This window comes from Phyllostomus hastatus, unplaced genomic scaffold (genome assembly GCF_019186645.2).
Source record: "Phyllostomus hastatus isolate PE091 unplaced genomic scaffold, TTU_PhHast_1.1 phas_contig_40, whole genome shotgun sequence".
Taxonomy (NCBI): domain Eukaryota; kingdom Metazoa; phylum Chordata; class Mammalia; order Chiroptera; family Phyllostomidae; genus Phyllostomus; species Phyllostomus hastatus.
Window position 1 is genome coordinate 78,053,395 of NW_025333872.1, and position 22,906 is coordinate 78,076,300.

Genomic DNA, 22,906 nt, shown 5'->3' on the forward strand with positions numbered 1-22,906 from the left:
ACATACTTTGTTCTTATTTATCTATTTTCATTCACACTTTAATGATTTTTTTCTACTTTACCTACCCCAACAGTGGGGCAGATAATGAGAGATTTGATCGTACAAATCTCTCATTATCTGCCCCACTGGGCCACTCTTCAATACTCTCTCACTCCCTAATACTCCTGTCGCTGATTTTTTCTCCTCGCATATCTTCATTGGGGCCACAGATTTTAAAGGTTCAGAGGTCTGACTTTTCAGCTTTCTAATAGATCCTAGGAAAGTATAGCCAAAATTTAAGTTTAGATAAGTTGTTGATTATGATTTCTTATAGCTTAAAAATAGTCATTTAAAAGTTTTAAAGCACATTACGGTTTTAAAAATAACTCACATTTTAATTTTATTTTATTCTTACAAGATCCCAGCGTGATGGATAAGGTGGTTATTGCCACCATGCCCATTAGTAGACAAGTCGCCAAGTTTGAGGCAAAGCTCAGTGGTGAGTTCATAATTCTTGTAATCTTAAAATAAGTAGCTTTCAGGGGCTACTTTGGAGATTTCATTGTTGTAGCTATTTTTTCTGAAGCTGACACACCCGCATAGGAGATTATGAAAAGTGTGGTCTACCACCACTCAGTCTTTCACATTCAGGAGTAAGTTATGAAATATTAGAAAAGTTTTTGCCAAAAAGTTTTCACACTTTGCTGTGTGATGGTGGCATTCCCCCACCTCATCCCCCACCTCATCTTCCCTGATCTTGCCCCACCCCCTCTGCTCCCTTACCACACGACAGTGGAGACATGTGCTGCCTTGTATGGTCAGTCTGCATCACACAGCATTAGGAGTTTGGTAATGGAGGGAATAGAGGTTAGGGGAAGGGCAGGTTGGTGGGTTGGCTGATTTTGTTTTGTTTCACCATGCAACAGTGTCTCCTTTTATGTACGGGTTTTCCCCAGCAGGAAGAAGGGGCACAGGGGAGGAAATTCACCCATCCATTCTTCCAGCTGTTTTTTCCTCAAGCCCTGTCTTATGGGACTTGTTGTTGCAGGTGAACTGCAGAGACAGTAAACTTAGCATTAGTCAAGATATGTGAGAGCCAGGATAGAGGTCTCATGCCAACCAAAACCCTGATCTCTGTCTCTCTTTAAATGCACAAAGAAAAGTAAAACAAGAAGTGGTAACTCACAATGAAAACCAGATTATAGGTGGGGGAAACCAGGCAGGTCCCAGTGCCTGAAAAAGCACCCAGGGGCTGACCCAAGATGCTCTTCTCTCTTTGCTGCTGGTCTCGCTGTTCATACATATTTACAGAGTGAATAAGAGAATGATTGGTTATACTTGAGACACCTGTAGTAAAATCAAACTATGAATCTGTCAGCACAGCCCTTTCTTCTTCCCCCACCTCATCTTCCCTGATCTTGCCCCCACCCCCTCTGCTCCCTTACCACACAACAGTGGAGACATGTGCTGCCTTGTATGGTCAGTCTGAGGACCAAGTGCTTTCTCTACTTGCTGGCATTCTTCCCTGAGACTAGTTAAGGTGAAAGTTATTACATTTCTATTTCTCCTGAAGGACACTGTAAATCGTTGGAGCTTCTTCTACTTAGACCACATTAAACAAAGTTGAAAGACCTGTTTTTCCTTTCTTGCTCATTTTGCATTTCATTTGCATTGCATTTGTGAAGCTAGAGTGGTCATGAGTGTGTGTGTGTGTGTGTGTGTGAGTGTGTGTGTGTTTACACATCCATATTTGAATTGATGGAGAGGAAAGGCCAGTACAAAATAAATAAAATCCCTCGATAGTTTCAAATTTGTCTTTAAAGAAAGAGAGGGGGTGGGAGTTAATAAGAGTATAAAGTACTTTCAAAACATTTGTGAGACTTTCATTAAAATGAAGTTTTGTAAGAATCTATTGATAGGCTCAAAGTAATAGGAAATTGAAATGAGTATATATTTCTAAGGTTATATTTTTTAAGTGTACATTCTTTAGAATGATTGGAAATATTTAGTGTTGTAAGTACTTTATTTTTAAGTCACATATGATAAGGTCTTATCTGCCTGGGGACTAGAACATCCATAAGTCTACATGATTTTTACGTAGTCTCCAGAGCACTAGAAAGTCTTCAAAATAATCCAGGTTCTAAATCAATTACCATAAATACTCACTGAATGTCAATAGGTTCTACAACTTTAAGCAAAATTACATATAACAAAACAAATTTTACCATACGCTAATTGATATAAACAAGAGTTTATAGAGATCTTAGGGAATCTCATAATCTCATCAACGTGACATTGAACATGACATTGGACTAATGACATTATTCAAGGAAGTACTGTATATATGTCTTTGACTAGTTTTTCTTGACCATATACTGCATATTGTGGTTATCAGTTCTTTCCTTTATGGCTGCAAGTACACAGCAAAGTATTTTTGATAGAATGAGGTATCCATTGGAACAAACTGTTTTGACTTTGTTAGTTCTCATTACGTTTCTTTCACACAAGAACTAATCTATTTCCTTTTAATGGGATGTTAGGTTGACTCACAATGCCTGGGGGAAAATGAGGTTACTTTGAAAGTCTGTATTAAAATGTCCTATCTGTAGCACATTAATTGTGGACATTATGATTTGTGAGAACTGTTACATGCCACATAGATGAGTCCTCTTTGCTCCTGACCTCTCTGGGCACAGAACCTCCTCCCCAGCCCCAGCGGCTCAGGCTTCAGGCTACAGTTAGATACTTCCCCAAGGTTAATGATGCCCAGTGAGTAAAGTTAAAAATCATAGGTTTACAGGCATGCTCTTCTAAAGTAACTCTCTGAAAGACAAAAGAGCTCACAGGCTGTGAGATGCTAGCTACAAAATGTAATAAAATCGCCTTTTAGAAAATTTGTGTGGTTCAGTGATTTTAGTCCAACAAATGCTAGCATCTTGTCAGCTTGTCCCAATCTCCTGAGCCTGCAGTTGAGCCAAAAATCTCCTGAGCCAAGCTTTCTCGCAAGATTTCCTGTACTTCCTGTTTCTATGTGAGCCAGAAATACCATGAGAATGACCTTTCTTGTGGTATTTTTGCACTTCTACCCTTGGATAAAGAGAATCCCATATTGGGGAGATTTTTTTTTTAATTGTACAACATTTTCAGTTTTCAAACCTTCAAATGAAGTAACTTCCTCGTTGGGAATGAAACTTTGAAATGGTGTTTCCCTGGCCCTAACTCATCTCCAGTAGGAAGTATGCACATTCAGAGATCCAACAGTTTGCGACTTCTTTAAGATATTTTTTTACAAGGAAATATGTAAAACAATATAGAGACTATGGTGGAAACATATGCTTGGATTTTTTAAAAAACGTACTCTTGAAGCAATGAGCAATGAAGAGTTGCATGCTTAATATGTTAGTGTATGTGACATATTATATCATATATTTGTTTTCTTTGTTCTTAACCCCTTTGTTCTGAGGGTCAGGATATCCTGATACTAAGTACTATTGCAAAAAAAAAAAAAAAAGAAAGAAAAGAAACTGAACAAAAATAAAAATAGTCAAACACTTAGGAAACTCTTCAGTTGTTATGTCAAGGAAGTTTGTGACTGAGGAGTGAGTTTAAGACATTATTCAGGAAATATGCTAATAGAGTACAACAGCCTACATGTGCTTACTAAATAAAACAGTCTGGATTCTAGAGAGGCGTAATGCTCCCTCTCTGATAGAAAGGTAAGATAAGGACTGGACAGGTTGTCCAAAGTGGTAAGAGTACCAGACAGATGCTTAACTCCTTGTGTCTCTTCACAAAGAGGGAAATTTTTAAAGGCACACCTTTCCTATCAGTGGATCAGTGATTATTCTCTAATTGGGTTATATGAATATCCGGTTGTGATAGGAAGATCTGTCTGATTAATATTTTAATAAATAAATTCATAGCAGTAGTGTCTTCAAGGTCACCACTATTGTAATCTGTTATTGTTTTACACCCTCAAAGGACATCAGCCCTTCTTTGTCTGTTAGTAGGTTTGCTGGTGTACTTTTCCATCTGGAGAAAAAAGAAAAGCCGCTTAATTCTGTGTGGAAAACTAGACTTATTAACCCTAGTTTTAGAGGTATAATAATGACAACAAAATTACAGTAGCCTTTTCTGGTTTTGACTTTTAAAAACTGAGATGAGGGTAGTGAATATAAAATACACCCTACAATGGCCTTCCTCCTCTCCCCCAAGTCTCCTGCTCCCTCCTCTAAAGAAACATCAAATGGTTGTATGACAAACCAACCCCGACAGAAATATAGAGCAGAAGCGACAGATTGTACATCAGCAAAATAACATCAGCAAAATAAACTGCCAAGCAAAATAAAGCACTTTGCAATGCAGAGAAAGACGGGATTGTTGCGATGGCCCCCAAGAAAACAGGAGCTGTCCGCGTGAATGTTCAAGTTCGAATTATTCCCACAAACCCAATTTGCTGGCAAAAGTGCCAAATACAATACTACCCCACTTTCATTTATGTCCAGGGCTTTTCACACAAGCTCCAGGAGGCAACCCCTTTATTGTATGGAGTCTGACTCCCAAGGTCAGAGCCTCCAGCTCTGAGCGGAGGGACCCAAGATGCGTGACCCATGATTGTCCCCAACTGAACCACTCTCAGTGGGGACACAGCAGTTAGTGACCCAAATATTGAGTCCACATGCTCTGTCTCTGGAAAGTGAGTCTTCAACACTCTCTTTTCTTTTCACTGCCACTTATGCCCCCTACGAATATCCTTTAAAATTGTCATTATTACTTTCTTCTATAATGGGTCTTAAACAATCCTAACTATGCATTCAGAAGATGCCACCTTACGGCACGTTTGCATGAGAATCTTGATGCTTCCCTAGTTTACTTCTTTTGGAGTTAGCTTTGGAATGTGATTCAATGTTATTTCCCTTCCAACTGAGGGCAGCTGAGGTTACAAACGGATTTGACTAATAGGCCAAAACCCAGTTAGGCTTGCTGAGAACCAAATGACAGCAAAGGGGGAGGGGTGTGGAGAAGGGCGGCCTGTGAACTGTGGCGCAGAGGATCAACCCAAGAACCTTCTGAAAAACCTCATCCCTGCAGACCGTAGTGGACGGGCAGGTGGCCCCCAGCCAGACCTTCCAGAGAGAAGCAGCTGCAAATTGGTTCTGCGGGTGCTCAGTTTTGTGAGAGCTCCTTGAAGTTTGCAGGGCTGGAGCCAGGGAAGCTTCGCTGCTTCCTGCACCCGCGGGGGGTTACTTCTTACCTGACACCCTGCATAACTGGCCTCTGGGGGACCCCTCTGAGAAGCTGGGAAAGGATAACCCACTTCTTTGCCTGAAGTCCTTAACGCTAAACAAGCCACTCAGCAAACTTTGACAAGCACCAAAAGAGAATTGAGAACAAATAAATCAGAAGAAGAGGAAAAGCAAATGCTAAAACCTTGATGGCTTTTTCCCCTGCTGTCGTTCCAGCTGTAGCCTGGGATTAATTAAATGCTGTGAAGTCAGTGCCGGGGAGAGAAGGGGAAAAAAAAATGCATTCTATCTCTAAGGAAGGAGTACAATATCAGTTCTCACCAGTGAGAAACCTTGGGAAGTGAATCGCTGTCGCCGTCAGTGTTTGTGGAGGGACTGGAGGGACAGGGTGGCTGTGCCAGGCTGGCGGAGGCTTGCCTTTCCAAAGCTGGAGAGGATTTCACGGGGGTTCTCCTTCCCGTGCCTGGGAAGAATTTCCCCTCTGGTAGCTGCAGCGGCCGCGGCAGCAGCCCTACCTCCTGTTCGGGGGAACAGGGCAGAATGCCTGTGCTCGAGCGCTATTTCCACTCGGCAGAGCTAGGCAGAAGGTGGACAGCCCCAGAAGGTGCGCTGCCCTCCTCCCTGGGCAGCCGGCCGGGGTGCCAGCAGGGGCCGCTGCCCTGGGACTTGCCCGAGATGATCAGGATGGTCAAGCTGGTTTGGAAATCCAAAAGTGAGCTGCAGGCGACCAAACAGAGAGGCATTCTGGAGAATGAAGATGCTCTCCACAGCTTCCCAGGTAACTGTGAGATGTGAAAGGTAGCAGAGCAGGATCTGATTACTTTCAGTCCCTTCCTTGGAGAGCCCAAATCTTAAAAATGGGAAAAGGCAGGCAGACAAACTGTACGGCAGAGGGTTCGAGGGCTGTGACTAATGAATGTTTGCTCTATTATAGAAATGCATCTTAAAGTTGAGTGATGTGGTAGGAGGAGCGTTGATAGCCTGAAGATTAAGGAACCTGGGCCCTAGGCTCAGCTCACCACTTGCTTGCCCCATGGCTAAAACAAGTGAAATTTCCTGAGCTTCAGTCCCTGAAAGGTGGGGCTGGAATTAGATATTCTTTAATGTCCATTTTTGCCTCTGCAATTTCACAAATTGACAAGTCAGAGTTATCTCCGAAAAAGTATTCTTCTTGGGTTGCTTTTTATAAAGCTTTATGTAAAGTAAAATACATTTTCCAATGTTTAACTATAAAACTGCAGCATGTATGAGTGATTCCAGGACTGAGTTTGGCCTGGAAGCTTTTTATGTCATGAGAAAGTTGGTAAACTTCCTTGCCTCAGTTTCCCCTTTCCACAAATGGCAGTAACACAAATTCCCTCTTGGATGCTAGGAAAAATTGTCACTCACAAACGTGAAAGTGATTCACTGGGGCTTTGTCATGTTCTAAGAATGTGCTGTGTTTGGGACAGTTGTGGAGGACTTTGCTGTGTTTCTAACGGTGGGCACTGCAACCGCAAAGCTACCTGGGAGCCCTGTGAAGGATCCCAAGGGGCTGTGGCCACGCCATAAACCAAGAATGTACGCAGGGTGCCGTCTCCTTCGGGAATATGTTGGCAGACATTTGGAAAGCGGTGGTTCACTTTAGAAGAACGAATAGGAGGATGTGTTTATGCCTTCGAAGTCTTGGCTAGCCCTGACATACCATTGCTTGGGAGAGATGGGTGACTAGACGGAAAAGACAGACCAAAAATTACCTCTCTCTTTCTCGTGGAAAGAGACTAGGAAATCAAAACTTGGCAAATTTTGTTTGTGATCATTTACAAAGAAATTTTTTAAGTGGTCTATTAATCTAAAAAGTAATATTGTTTAAAAAATAATGCTCTGGGGGAAAAAAGATTTTGAAGGAAGAAAAACACAACAGAGTTAGTCATTAGCAAACAAGGAACACTTAGGGAAGAGAAGGAAACCAACAGGACTGAGGTCCATGTGGCAACAAGGAGATGGGTGCCCAGAGAAATGGGTCTTGGTCACAAGGAATTAGGTAATGCTAAAGGAATTCCAAATTTCATGTGAGTAGGACACGAAACATGAAAAAGCCCACCTGGGCAGGAAAGTTAACTATAAAACTTGAACTATTACCACTCTTGGTTTGTTTCAGTATAGTAAATGATTAAGATGCAAATTTTAAATTACATCTTTGATGAAACTATTGAACTTGGCGGTGGGGCTAGGTGTATATTATTATTTTGTTGTATACTAGTGGGTGTGTACTTCCTGAAAAAGCAATTCTACAGAGTACTCCTGTAACTTTTTATCACTTAAAGGTACATTTTTCTGGATGTTAAAAAAATTGAGCTAGTTGAGCCTCAATATGCCCTGCACTCACTTTAATGTAATATGTCTCAGTGACCATGCTGGCTTCCAGGAAGGCTCCATTTCAGCACCTCCCCAGAGAATGCCTGCTTGCCTCCTCTTCCTCCCCTGCCTTCCCACACTCCAGGCTCACACTTCCTATCATGAGCATAAAGCCTTATTATCCAGATTAGCAGCATGGGGCCATATGATAAAGCCCTCAAAGACAAGTAGCTTCACCTTCCAATGTTGTCTCCTACGTCCTGTCATCTTGTTCCTGATGCTGCGTTCTCTCCTCTCAGCAGATACCCTTCAGCTGAGCCATCGTCACCACGGTAGCCTGCCTGTGAGGGACACAGGGACACTTGTAAGATAGTCCCACAAATCTGGCATTTTTCATTTTTAGAAGGTGATGGTTTAAGCTGTTTTTCATTCTTGTGTAGAGGTTTATGGTAGAAAGCACCTCAAAAAAAACCCCCACACCAAACCAAATGGTAATCTCAACCTCTCTCTCTCTCTCTCTCTCTCTCTCTCTCTCTCTCTCTCTCTCTCTCCCCTTCTCCCTCTCTCTCTCTCTCTCTCTCTCACACACACACACCCCTGACCCTTACTTCAGAACCCTCAAACAACTTTTCCCCCAACAATACTAAACAATTTGCTCTTCCTCAAATGCATCATGTGGTACCCTGCCTCTAAGACTTGCCTTGTGCTTGGGATGTCTTTCTTTGACTCAGCCAACTGAAAATGTTCTGTTCAAACCACAAAGTCCAGTTCACACAGTTTGGGCATGCTTTTCTTTGTAGTGATTTTCCTGTCTCCACTACTACTCCCTCTTTCCCCCATAGTCACTTATTCCCTTTTCTTTGCTATCTTTACCTATGGGAACTTAACATATTACATTTATAACACACAATATTTTTGCCATTTTAGTAACCAAAAACAGGAAAGTTAAACCATGTGACATTCTATGCATATTTTGACTGCTGTCTATAATGGATAAATAGGTTGACATTTTAAAAAACCATGAAATTACAGAAATTCTGAATTGAATCAACAATGTATAAAGGAATTTAGAGACATGTCTCTGTTTCTTAATAATATGGACTTAACCTTAAATTTTTTCACCTTTCTTTAGTGAAGGGCATTGTTATTTTTGCTCAAACTTCCTAGGCAAGACTGGAACGGAGTTTCTCCCAAATGAAACAGGAGAGTATTCTGAGATTTTGCTTAGGTGATAAAGGGGGGAGAGTAAAAGGATTTGTAGGAAAATAAATATGTAAATATGTGTTTGTGAGAGATTTTAAGATGCAATACACTGACCTGTGAGTGATGGGAAGTGGAAGGGAGCCATGTCCCCTGAAGAGAGTGAGAAAGTGCTAGAGAGGAGGTGGCCAATGTGAACTGTCCTACCATCTTCATATGGGCATTTACTGGAGACTGTTGCTTGACAATTTATAGCAAAAGGTTGGAGGAGGACATCGTGTGACAGGAGGAAGAGAGGCTCACCATTTTCACATGTCAGGGGCAAGCATCTTGGTGTGCCCTCAGAGCCGGGCTTTGGCTGAGACACTCTTCACTCTGGAGAGAGACCTTGGAGGTTGTCAGTTGGCATGCCCAAAGTTGAAGCATCCATTGGGCTCACTGAATCGTGCCTGATTACTTCATTTTATTAATAGCCACTTCATTTTCCCTTTATGAAGAAAATGAACGATGGTCTAATTATCTAATTAACACTAGATCCAGTGAGCAGTTCAGAGAGATGGAACAACTCGTCCAGGGCCACACACCGGCACTGTGACAGAACTGGATTCAGATCTCAATTTCCCCGTTTCTCGTCCACAAAACTAACACAATAAGGGCACGTTCTAGGTTCTATACTTAAGCCAAGATCTGGCTTTATTGATTATATGTAGAAGGGCGAACATGGGAACTCATAAATCTTGGCCAAACCAGAAAAAGAATATTACCATGCAAAATAAGTCAAAAGGATTGTACTTCCTCTACATTTGTCTACTTATTTTGCAGGCTTTAGTTTTAGATCCATGCTTCAAGGTCTGGGAAAGTCCAGAGAAAGATCCCCATTTATTATCGATAGAAAGTAAGCCACAGGAGTGTCCAACCTGTGGCCCATGGGCTGCATGCAGCCCAGGATGGCTGTGGATGTAGCCCAATACAAAATTGTACATTTGCTTAAAACATTATGAAATTTTTTTGTCATTACATATTGCATTGTATTTAAAGTGTGGCCCAAGACAACTCTTCTTCTTCTAGTGTGGTGCAGAGATGCCAAAGGGTTGGACACCCCTGAAAAGTTTAGAGCATAGTGGTGAGAGCTTGCCCAGAAATTGGAGAGTGGAAAGAGGGAAAATGGATGGGAAATAAATACATGGTTTCTCAATGCTCTGAGTGCAAATATTATTCTAATTGTGATTCTAGTCAGCAATCTGTGTGAGACTAGACATCCCCTAACAGACTTGTTCTTAGTTGAAAAAATAATTTGATTTTGGAATTCAACCAAATAACTACAAACTCTGCAGCTATGGGACCTACCTTTCATTTTGGTGTCCCTGGTTTAAATTTTGCATTGCATTTTACTTATTTATTAAGCTTGTTCCCATTTCAATAGCCTTTGATTTCAGAGAAATATAAAAATACACATCTCCCTCAAACAAATAATTTATTTTCCCCATAGCTATTTTACTTGTCCTGCCTTTCAAAAATACAAATATCAGAAATTTGCTTTATACTCAGCCCTTAAAATCAAACAACTTCAGATAAGAGACTCACCAAAAGTGCACTCTGATTCCAGCACTATACAATTCAAATTGACATTTAAATAGCTATGTTAAAATATCTCAAGTATCAAGCATAATATAAATTAAACATGTTGAAGACAGAACACTTATCATTATAATTCAAAGAGCACTTATTGGATGCTTAGTGTATACAAGGAATTCAGAGATGAATCAAAGGCTTACTAAGAGAAGAACAATTATGAAATTTATGAATAAGAATTCCATCTACAACTTCAGTGTGAAAACAAACGCTTGTTAGTTTAAACCTCTATGGCAACTAAAAGTACTTGCTATACTGGTAAAATAAAAAAAACACTTGGAAAAATTCAAACACACTTTCAAATACTCATCTATATTAATGATTTCATTCAAAGCAGGACAAATTGCTATGCTCAAAGAATCAGTCTTAACAGTAGGTAAGCTGGCATTAATTCGTAACATTTGTCTAAAACTACTTATAGATGTTAGCCTGCATTCAATCTGTAGCTATACTGGATAATAATCATTAATGATTTCGTCATTCTTTTAAGTATGAACATACAATTCAGTCATAACTGTAACACATCATCTCCCCTTAAACCAAACCTGTTCCTTTACCTGACTTTCTTGTCTCCATAAATGACATCACCCCTGCAAAAGCCCAGTCCACAACTGTTCTATCATAGAACCAATAACAACTGGTTCTAAATGCATAAGACTGGTTAAGAGTATCAGAGTGTTGTTGCAGTGTTGAGATTTTTTTTAATTTAGCATTTTTTTATTGTTGTTCAGTTACAGTTGTCCCCATTTTTCCCCTTATTGCTTTCACCTGCCCCATCCAACCCCAACTCCCAAAGACAACGCTCTTCCTATTGTCCTTGTCCATGGGTCCTTTGTATATGTCCCCTTCTTTCCCTCATTAGCCCCCTCCCCCTACCCTCTGGTCCCAGTCAGTTTGTTCTTTATTTCCATGTCTCTGGTTCTTTATTGCTCATTTGTTTGTTTTGTGGATTAGGTTTCTTTTATAGGTGAGATCATTTTTCTTTACTGCCTGGCTTATTTCACTTAATATAATGCTCTTCAGTTCCATCCCTGCTGTCGCAAAGGGTAGGAGTTCCTTCTTTCTTTCTGCTGGGTAGTATTCCATTGTGTAAATGTACCACAGTGTTTTGATCCACTCATTAACTGATGGGCACTTAGGATGTTTCTAGCACTTAACTATTGTAAATAATGCTGCTATGAACATTAGTGTGCACAGGTTCTTTTGAATTGTTGTTTTGGGATTCTGAGGGTATAATCCCAGCAGTGGAATTGCCAGGTCAAAAGGCACTTCCATTTTGAGTTTTCTGAGGAAATTCCATATTGTTTTCCACAGTGGCTGCACCAGTCTGCATTCCCACCAACAGTGTACTGGGGTTCCCTTTTCTCCACATCCTCGCCAGCACTTGTTATTTGTTGATTCGTTTATGATGGCCGTTCTGAGCAGTGTGAAATGATATCTAATTGTGGGTTTAATTTGCATCTCTCTGATGGCTAGTGATATTGGGCATCCTTTCATATGTCTCTGGGCACTCTGTACGTCCTCCTTGCAGAAGTGTCTGTTCAGGTCCTTTGCCCATTTTCTAATTGGATTGTTTGTCTTCCTGATGTGGAGTCATGTGAGTCTTTTATATATTTTGGAGATCAAACCCTTGTCTGAGGTATCATCAGCAAATATGATTTCCCATATGATTGGTTCCATTTTATTTTGCTGATGTTTTCTTTAGCCATACAGAAGCTTTTTAATTTGATATAGTCCCATTTGTTTATTCTTTCCTTTATATTCCTTGCCCTAGGGGTCATATTGGTGAAAATATTGCTGCATGGGATATTACTGAAATTTTCCTGCCTATGTTCTCCTCTAGGAATTGTATGGTGTCATGATTTGTATTTAATCCATCTTGAGTATATTTTTGTATATGGTGTAAGTTGGTGGTCTCGTTTCATCTTTTTACATGTATCTGTCCAGCTCTCCCAAACCATTTGTTGAAGAGGCTATTTTTACTCCATTTTATGCTCCTGCCCCCTTTGTCAAATATTAATTGACCAAAGAGACTTGGGTTTATTTCTGGGCTCTCTATTCTATTCCATTGATCTATGCATCTGTTCTTATGCCAGTACCAGACTATTTTGATTTGTGGCAGTGTTGAGATTTTAAAATTTTTGTTTTATTTATTTACTTACTTACTTATTTATTATTGTTGTTCAGTTTTAAATTCTGCCTCTCTATTACTGAACTGTGTGAACCTGAGAAAATCACTCCATCTCTCTCTGCCTCAGTTTCCTCTTGTGTGAAAAGGAGATAACAATAACACCTTCACAAAAGGTGAGGATTAAATGAGCTCGTGCAAAAAATAAGTGCTAGAAAAGAGCCTCAGCCCTACTACCTTCCCAGTAAATGTTAACTGTCATAGCTGTTGATATCAGAGCTGTGTTTTTGTAGGTTATCTCACACTTGTGCCTTCTCTCTATTCAGTTACATGGACCTTGGTCAAACCTCATGGTGTTTTGTCTATAATTTTGCAGTAGCCTCCAACTACAGTACACTCTCTGCCCCTCTCCTTTCTACTCTGTGATTCATATCGATAACATCAAAAGAAAAATCAGAAGACATCTCACCCCTCTTCAAAATCCTTCAGTGATTGTTCATTGTATGCAGAGAAAATCTAAATTCTCGTATCCTGCATTCAAAGCCCTCCCCTCTCTGGATGGAACAAGCTCATTTTCCTGCCTTATTTGTCACTCCTGCCCTCTACGCACTTCACATCCCACCCAGACAGGACGAGCGCCCCACAGCTTCCTGCTTGCTATCTGCTCATTGTTCCCAGTGCCTAACTTCACTTCCCCCCATGTCCCCAACTTCTGTTATGCCTAAGACCCCACTCCTATGCCCTTCCCTGCACAGAGCCTTCCTGAGATTACAGAGGAAAAGTATGTCTTTCTCTTCTGAGGGCTCACAGAACTTTCTTTGTACTTATTTCACTGGCAAATCACTTGAGTATAATTAATGTACATTTTCTTCCTTCCCTCCTATATATATTTTCAGCTTTTTGAGAATCTGGAGAACATTCTATTCTCTTCATGTTCTCCCTAGACTCTTTTCACATGACAGCTACTCAACACACTTTGATAAGTGAAAAAGGGAAATTATCAAAAAGAATAAAGTAGCTTACAAGTTATCATTAAATGCATGAATGGAATTTTTTCTAGGCACAAGTTACTCAAGAAATATGAGTCCTAGTTCTTCCTTTTAATGGAATCATTTTTAAACTTACATTATGCCAGAAGATCAGGATTAGTCATTATAGCTTTTAAAATAGAAGAAAAAATACACAAGAGTGAATTTCAGAACTATTAAAAATATTTAAAGTGTGTGCCAAACTAATATGAGACAGTTCTCTCTTCATATAAAATATTGCAATTTACTAATAATTATAAAAATTTAAAGCAAATTGAATATAAATTATGCCTTCTTTTATATATTTTAAAATAATTGCTCTGTTCATGCATCTTGAGATATTTTCTATCAACCAAAATTTCAAAAGTTGCTTCTTTTACAGATAACAGTCTGTATATTTCTCAATGTAATTTCAAAAATAGATTGCGGAAGGTGTGTGTTTACCCAGTCCTACAAGTGAGCTTTTGAGGGGATGGAGCTGAATGGAGGATGTTATTCCCATGTCCTTTGCTCTTTGCCTGGAAACAGTTTCTTTTTCCTTTTTTTTAAAATAAGACTGGTTTAACTGGACAGCAAAGCACTGACTTTTGCATCTGATTAATTTCTAAAAGGAGAACATTAGAATTTTTATTGTAAAAAGACCAGAAGCTCCAAGTTATTTTTAACTCGTAGAAGCAACTGAAAGTAGGTGCTCTTTTCTACTCTCTGATTATCCTCACTCTTTAATTATCAATACACGTCATAGTATGTCGTAGGCACTTACGCTATGTCAAAATAGGGAGCAAAGCTCAAAGGACTAGTGATTCATACAGTGCTCTGGACTAGATGACACAGAGCGTAGACCTTATATTTTTCTTTTTCTATTTATCTCTCTCTGCATTACCATATATTTCTTTTTAAAATCAAATTCAATTTCTAAAATGCCAAGAGACCACCCCAGGAGATCAGTTTTATACCTTTACATTTGTCTTAAATTTCCTCAAATTACAAAATGATCAGATCCCCTTTCTTGGAGTACTTCTTTTCACATAAAAAGACATGACATGATGTTTCATAGATTATACATCAAGCCCCTGTTCTGAATGTTTTATTATTTCCCCAGCTCTCTCACACAAGCCCTGAAGGAGTACTAAAAAAGAGCCTGAAGATCATGGTTCTCATTAGTAAGCACAAGATAAACCTTAAAAATTAGCCTTGTGTGCAATTAGAAGGCATAGGTGACAAAGCAGGGATTCGTTGTGTATAGCCTTAAAAGTAAGTCCAAAAAATGAAGCATAATGCAGAAAAATAAAGCCCCTGGAGAGCAAAAGACAGCTTTCAAAAGAGATTGAGTAGCAGTTGTGTGTACTTGGTAGTAGAAATTGAAATGTAAAAAAGCCAGAAAATCAAGGTGAGACATATGAGAACGAATGTAAACTTTAATAAAGATATCGAACAGGAAATTAAATAACTAAGGCTAATGAATCACATATAATGCAATAATTAGAACCTTTCCCATTGAATCCTCAGGTGTTCCCCAAACTTCTGGAATTAAAGCCAAAGTCCAAGATTCTCTTTTTTGCTTCCATCTCCATCTCTTTTTGGATGGCACCCAAATATCTCACATAAATCTATAGACTTGAAGAGAACTTCTGAAAACTCAAAGACATTCATTTAAAGGGTCTGTAACAAAAAAAAATTGTCCAAAAAAGTAGATAGAATTTGCTGAGGAAAATGATTCAGAGAAAGGAGAGAAAGGGACAGGTAGAGAGCTAAGTGTGCAGCAGCAAGGGGAAAGGGAGGTGAGGTCACTACGAAGACCCTGAATTCAAGTGTAGGAAGTGCAATCAAAAACACATACAGAAATGCAGACAAGACAGTCACTGTTGAAAACATTTGTAACAGATCACAAATTTCCATACTCAAATGTGCAATAAAATGTAGCCTGTTTCTCTTCTTCAACTAATCAAACCTTCCTCTTGAGCCCGTCCTAATGGGGGGGAAGGGGTAAGAAAATTTATACTTACTAATTAACAAGTTGGTGGTCAGTGTCTTCCAGGTTAAATTTCTTCTTTTGGATAAATACTTTTTCACCCTTGCTTCTCTTCTCTCCAAGGTGGTATCTGGGTGAATGTGTGTCTTGGGCTCCATACATGTTTTTTCCACATACAACACAAGAGCCAACCACAGACAGGGAAGCAAAGTCATGTTCATCTGGCCATTGGGTTCTGCCTCGTACTCTCTTCCCCATAACCCCCTAGGGTGTCAGGAGCAGATGAGCAGATGGACTTACCCCATGCCATATCCATCTTCCCAGGAAAAGAAAGCTTCAATGTACAAAGAGCAAGAAACTACATCTGTAGGCCTAACTCTCTATGTTAATGGCATCTAATAAAAAATATCAAGTTTCTTTATCTTTCCACAAAGACCAGTTCTCAAATTGATTGTTCTGTTGCAAAATCACACACAAAAACCAATAAACAAACCAAACAAGCAAAAAACCCTCTTGCTATGCAGATCAAAGGATAAATATTAACTCTCTCTCTCTCTCTCATCCTCTTTTCATTCTTGCTATAGCATTCCTAATCATCCACAATGGATGCCTCTGGTGGGTAGAAGGGGAAGATATGCACAGAATACAAAACTAAAAAGCACATGGATATAATTCAAAAAACATTATCTCCATTACACACTGGTTGAGCTACCAGGTGCTGGGCCCTGTACTTGAGCATTGCATACTCAATAATATATTAGTTACATTGCTATACATATGCCAAGTCCAATTGTTCTACCCTCTCTATTACTTCTCCCTCTTTCTCTTAAAATACACACACGCATTTCAACAACCACGTCAGGACTTTGATGCTGAAAAGTCTGACAGAGTGACTGTGTGAAACAGGATGTGGACAAGTCACACCTTTCTGGCCAGTTTCCACATTGAAAGCTGAGTTTTATGTCTAATGCAAATTGCAATTGTCATAATCATGCAGTGTATTGTACTGTGATCAGGTCCAATACATTTTTGTTGCCTGAATGTGCTAATTAGAATTTTTTGAGCATTCTTATGCCCCTTCATCTCTGACCCCTCGGGAGAAGATAGGGCGGTAGACATTGGGAGAAGCAAGGACACCAACATTGTTAACAAGGGTCACTATTTTCTGCTGGTGTTTTCCCAGGAATCATTATTGCCTCTTCCATGGTAGCTGATACCCAGAGACTGCTGCCTCCCTCCCTGTCCTTCTCTCCATAACTCTCTTGAAGTTTAGGTCCACCTGTCTTTTACTCTCATTGTCTTCTTTAAATATTAGTTGGATTCCACACCGGTTTCCTTGGAGCAGCCCCTAATTCTATAGAACAAAAGAAAGATTTTCTTGTCAATTAAATTGGCATATAAAATTAAGAATTGTGAATTCACCAGATTTACAAAGTCTAAAGCAAATTATTCTACCCTCTTTAGTCCTAATTATCCTATTGTTTGTTCTGGTGAATAGTTGTGCTGTAGAATATAAATAGACAAAATTAGACTAATGCAAATTTTGTTTGGAAAACAAAATTTAAAGTGTCTCAAACACTCCAAAATTAATTCAAAACACTCTAGGAAGTCACGAATGGAAAATGATGTTTTAATGTTACATTCAAATATTTAGCATCTTCTGTGACACAATATGTATTAATTGAATAGGGATTTATTCCCAACTTAGAGATATAAGAAATTTAGACCTATATCAACTGGTTATTTATTCAAGATATTAAAAAATGGAAATAAATACCATGATTTAAATTGTTCGGTTTCTCTTCCAAAACAATTCAATTGAATAATTATCTTTTGAGTGTCTATTCAGAGCATAGCATTACGCCATGTGCCTGGGAGGAAAACAGAAGGAAAAGAGGTTATGAGCTGTTGGAAGAGACTTCCTGATATCAAGGCAGAATGAATGGCATATGTTTTAAGATACAATAGAAATAATGCTCAATGGGAACATTGAGGAAGGACCCTGACTGCTTCTTCAGCTAAGCTTATGCAATAATTATCATGTGCCAGACACTGTCTGGTTCCTTAGAAAATAAAAATTTATAAACCAAGAAAGTTGAGGCAGATGAATAGAGATAGATAAATAGATAGAGTCGCCAAGCTAGGTAGCTGACGTGTTATACTAGAGGTGCATATGCAAAGTCTCTGCCAAAGGGCAAGGGAGTGGCTAATTCTGTCTGCATGGTGGGTGTTTATGGAGTCGTCAGAGAGCAGGGGATGTTTGACATACATTTCAAGGTATGTTGCATTTCTCCAAATGAAAAAGAGATGGAGGACACAGTAAGAATAAGAAACTGTGGGGCAATATTCAAGAAATCCGAGGGAATGCCAGGTCACAGGATAGGGAGTATGTTGGGAAGAAGGCTAGAGTTGAGACCAGAAAGGGAGGCTGGGGCCAGATTACACTAGGGCCTCATGTACCTTTGCAAGGAGTGTATCCTTCAATCAATGGGAAGGCTTCAGTGATTTCACTGGGAAGTGGCTTGATAAATTTTACATTGTAGAAAGTTCATTCTCTAGCAACAGTGGCTGGTAGAGAGTGGGACTTGGGGTGAAGGTGCTAATGGATTTGTAACCATCAGTATGGTGTTTATTGGTCATATTTAGTAGATACTATGAATTTTGAGATGATGAATATTTTTCCTTTAACTTACAAGCCAACTTTTCCCAAGTGCTATAGCATTATTTTACACAGAACCAGAAGAAATAATACACACAAATCATCAAGCCAGAGCACTTTACCACTCAACACCGCTCTGTCCTGAAGGATTTATATTCTGGATGTTCTTGCATCCAGAACTCCCATTCCAGCCGAGCTCATCTCTTCCCCAGATTCAAGACCTGACACAATTTATCCTCCGTCTCAGAACAGTCTCTCTTTGCCAAGTCATATTTTTTCCTGTCTTCAAGTTGCCATGTTTATTTAACCAAACAATTCTTTCAAGGCTAGGCCACAGGATGGATGAGAAAATGTATAAGAAAAACACAATATTTTATATAGTTTATAATATAATAAGTTAGATAAAACCGCACACTCAAATACAAATGAAGTGTCACAGATACCCCATGGGGGCTGGGAGTTAACTCACCCCTCTCTAGAGTGACCAAGGAAGGCTTTTTGTGAACTAGTTGTTACAGCTACATGTTTAAGATGGTTAAGATCTCATCAAGATGTGACAAGGTACACTTCTTGGTGAAGGAATTAACATGAATTAGGGACAAAGCCAGAAAAACACAAGAAATGATTGAGAAATGGAAATTAGTCAAGTTAGCTTTATAATGATGCTTGGCATTAAGAACAGTGGGAAACAGAAAGACATTAATGGGACCAGGTTGCACACGGACAAGAAATCTTAACTTTTGTTAAACCACTGAAAAACTTTAAGTGGAGAAGTAGAGGTCTTTGCTTTTTATAATGAAAAGTTGATCATCTAGTTGAACCACTCCATTTTTTAGATGAGAAAACTGAGGACCCCCCCTCCCCCAGAGAGCTTACACAACATCCTTGGGGCCAGTCTGAAAGCCCTGGATGCCCAGCCGCGCTGCCGACCATGGTCAAGCCCTTCATCTCCGCAACTCCAAAACGTCCTCGCTACACGATGACCTCTCTACATCTAATTTTCAGTCTTTTCACTCCCAAGCACCAGCATCTCTGATTGTGTTCTATGAATGTGTGATGTCCGTCTCACACAAGTAAGAATTATAATGTGTACCCACAAATGCATATGCGTGGATGTATACACTTATTTCTCTTATTTTCAGACTTAGATTAGGACTTGCTCTGGGCAAATCCCAAATCTGCTCTTTGTGAATTTCTCTTTCTAGAGTGCATGCAATGCACAGAAGTGAGAATTTAAACAAGATTATGAGGTTAAAGGAAGTCGAGCACCAGGCAAATAGAGAGGATAGCTGCTGGTCACTGTGGCCATCGTAAATGAAACATTACTGTGATCCTGTTCAATAGCTCTGTTTCCACCTGCATTGCTGCGGGGAGGTAGAGTTTCAGGGGAGTTGGCCAGGCAGAGCCAGTGCCTGTGGCTGTTAGAAGCTTGGGACTTAGTACTTTTGCCCATAAACCATTAAGGATTAATTAACCTCTCAATCCCTCAGGCTCTTTTTGCAAACAGGGCTGAGCTCAGAAAGCAAGTTGAAGACTTAGCAACATTTAGGCAAAATTTTGTAAAGTTCATCCCCACCCACTTTTCTTATTCAATATTTTGCTTCTATAAGGTTTTCGTGTCCTCCAAGGAAAAGTGTAACCTGGGTAGTTATTTTTCCTCCAAAACTATCTCTCAGAAGCCTTCTTGGCTGCCTACACGATGCCATTCACAGCCTGCCTGCTCATTACCACCCAAATAAGGTAACAGAAATACAATCGAAGTGGCTTCTTCGTTTTAATGAACAATAGACCTTGTTCCATTAAAAATAACACCCTACCCTGAACCATTACAGAAACATTTTTTGATGTTTAAAAAAAAGTGTCAGCAACTGTGAGGGGGGATAGGGTTGGACAGAGCTTTCTGATGTTGTTCTTAATTATTTTTACTTCATGTTCCCTGTACCTCTGGCTCGAGCTGAGGCCGAAACAGTGAAATGCCATAAAATAACCCTCCCTCGAAGTATATTTGGCCTGACAGGAAACAGGAAATACCAGAAAAGATCACAAGAAAAGCTGTAATCATAAGATTTCTAGCCTAATTCTTTTGACGTCAGCAGTTTAGATAAGTCAGATAAGCAATCACAAGCATCCACGAGCGCCAGGCTGCCAATCCAAATACCCCCAGTGCATCTTCAACCCTTTTGAACTCTCACATTGTTATTTCACCCCTGCCCTCCTCTCTTCCCCCAAGAAGCATATCCTGAAATTGTGAATTATGGATTTCATGTCAACATTAAGGTATTCAAAGACATTACACAGAGCTTCTAAATTGGTCCAATAGCCAATCCAGCTTGCTTGCTGCATTATAAACCATGGACGAAACTGACAGTTAATAAGACAAAGAAAACTAACTCTGGTTTGTCTCCAAAGGAGTTTGCTCCCTAAAGTTTATTCCAGTCTTGACAACTAAACTATAGCCATGACATGTCTTTCATAATATGCAAAAAGATACATTAACATAGCAAAGTATGCCACAGTCTTCAGTAAATCCAATCATCATTATTTATCTCCTTTGCTTGGCCACCACGGCCATTGCCCACCACAGTTAAATATTTATGGGTTGGTTAAATATCAGTGACATGGGGAATACACTGCCCTCTGGGAAGCTCCGTGATTTCGGAGCCAGAATGGTGGAACTCCACCATCGATGATAAGCAAAGGCACTTGTATGGGCTGCTCACAGGATGAGGTAAAAGTTTAAATCAAGAATTATATTAATATTATATTACATGTAAATTTAAAATTTTCGTAAAAGTTGAGGATGAAAACTTTAAACAATATCTACCTATTTCCAAGAAGCTATGTAAGCTTATAAAGTTACAATAAAACATAAATACGGAAAGACAAAACCATGCCCCAATTTAGCCCTATCCCTGGGGAGACTTCTCTTTAATTCCTTATCGCGTTTAAAAGATGGGCTTTGGAGCCGGACTGCTTTGCCTCTTTCCTAAACAATTTGGACCTCAGCTTTCCCACCTGCAAAATGAAAATAGCTTAGAAATTGTCATGATGCTGCTGTGAGGACTACGTCAGATAATCCACATAAAGAACCTAACATACTGCTGGTATGTAGTAAGCACCCTCTAGAGCACTTTTAAGTGCTGGTGATTATTATCCCACCTCTTTTTCACTTTTAATAACTGCCCAGAAATATTGTTGCCTTTTTAGCTTATCCTTGAACAGCAGGAAATACTTACTCAATTCACATTCATTCTTCCAAGGTCTGTGGCTCTGAATCATAAATAAAGCGAGAAGAAAAGTCATAAATAGAATTTTGGCTTAATAATATTAATTATTTTGCAATTCCGGTGGTACAATTTTGAAAGTATCCTTTCGTCAAACTTTCACTCATTATCCATCAGTGTGTGCAGTGAGAGCCTAGTAGCTCTAATCATACCATTGGCAAAATGTTCTGACTGGTTTGGGTGGATAAGGAGTCTACATTTGGATTGGGTCAAAATTCATGTAAAAGTATGTTGCGTTTGTCAGTATTTGGTTGTCAGCTTAAACCTTATGTAAAATAAGCTAAAATATAACACCCTTGTGTTCTCATTTTTTAATGGTCAATCATTTATGGTATGGATGGTCAATTAATGTCAAAAACCTATGTAATTACAGTGTTTTATTTGAATCTAGTCTCTAGGTTACCATTTTGTTGGGGCAGTATCTGCTCCAGCCATTAATGCAAAAAGCCAATTCACAACACATTGCCATTAGAATTCCAGCCACAGCTTTTTAGGAATCGAGACTGATCACTCTTGACAAGCAGGAGAACTTTCCAAAGCACCACAGAGAGAGAAACTTTTCAGAGAACCAGGGGTTTTGTAAGGAGACCAACAGAATAGTTTATTTCTTAATGAAACTGGCAGGGGTCAATGTCTCCTAGTTTTGTTTGGGGAAAACCATTAAATTTCCTCGTGAGATTTCAGAGTCTGGATGATCTTCAATAGTAGACAAAGGACACCCTGAGAACATATAACATCTGCTCGTGCCAAAATCTCCAAAGAAATCCTGAAAATATTCAGAACAACCACTGTGTTTGTTGAACAAAGACTGTCTATTCCACCCCTTAGCTCCATCAGTCTTCCAAGGTCCATCTCCCGGGAACTCACCAGAAAGGTAGAAATAGTGATCAAAAGGAATTAAGAAAGAGAATATCTGGTTAATTGATTTTACAGGAATAGGACTAGTAAAAATTACCCCACTGTGGGATGCACTGGTCATTGACAGCCCTAGCACATGGTATTCGAACGTTTTAAGCAGTGGTAGATTCAGGAAGCTTGCATATGTCGATTCGTATCAACTCCAGTGTTGATTGGTATCCTCTTGTGCTGTTAAACATGGATTTGGGAAAGATGAAAGGGAGGGCCAAGGGAGGGTTGGTTTTCATAGGTGGTGTTTTACAGAATTCAGGGAAAAACAACTATACTGTGTTTATTTACTTGTGCTACTAGACTACAGAAATTCCAATGAGGGCACTGATGTGAAAAGAAAAAAAAAGTAATTTATACAAGAAATAGCCTAATATAATGTAAGGCTTTTTGGTTCTGCTATGAAAATATCAGAAATAGGATTGGGAAGTCAGCAACCTAGAAAACACATAATCCACTTTTCAGATGCATGAATTATGAATGAGCCGCTCTGAGCAGGTGTTCAACTGGGCAGTGCTGACACATGAAGTCGACC

The 22,906-nt window shown here is 39.5% G+C and overlaps 1 protein-coding gene across 2 annotated transcripts in view; it reads left to right on the forward strand.

The window, feature by feature from the left end:
- Positions 1-22,906, forward strand: part of PDE7B (phosphodiesterase 7B) — a 292,124-nt gene that overhangs the window by 154,469 nt on the left and 114,749 nt on the right. The window contains exon 1 of one of the 2 annotated variants that reach the window (XM_045843703.1): positions 5,030-6,003. The exons of the other annotated variant lie outside the window; for it this stretch is intronic. Within the exon in view, the coding sequence (XP_045699659.1) occupies positions 5,766-6,003 (238 nt within the window). The 5' untranslated portion in view covers positions 5,030-5,765. Of the gene's footprint in view, positions 1-5,029; positions 6,004-22,906 lie in introns of those variants that run through there. 2 annotated transcript variants of the gene reach the window in all.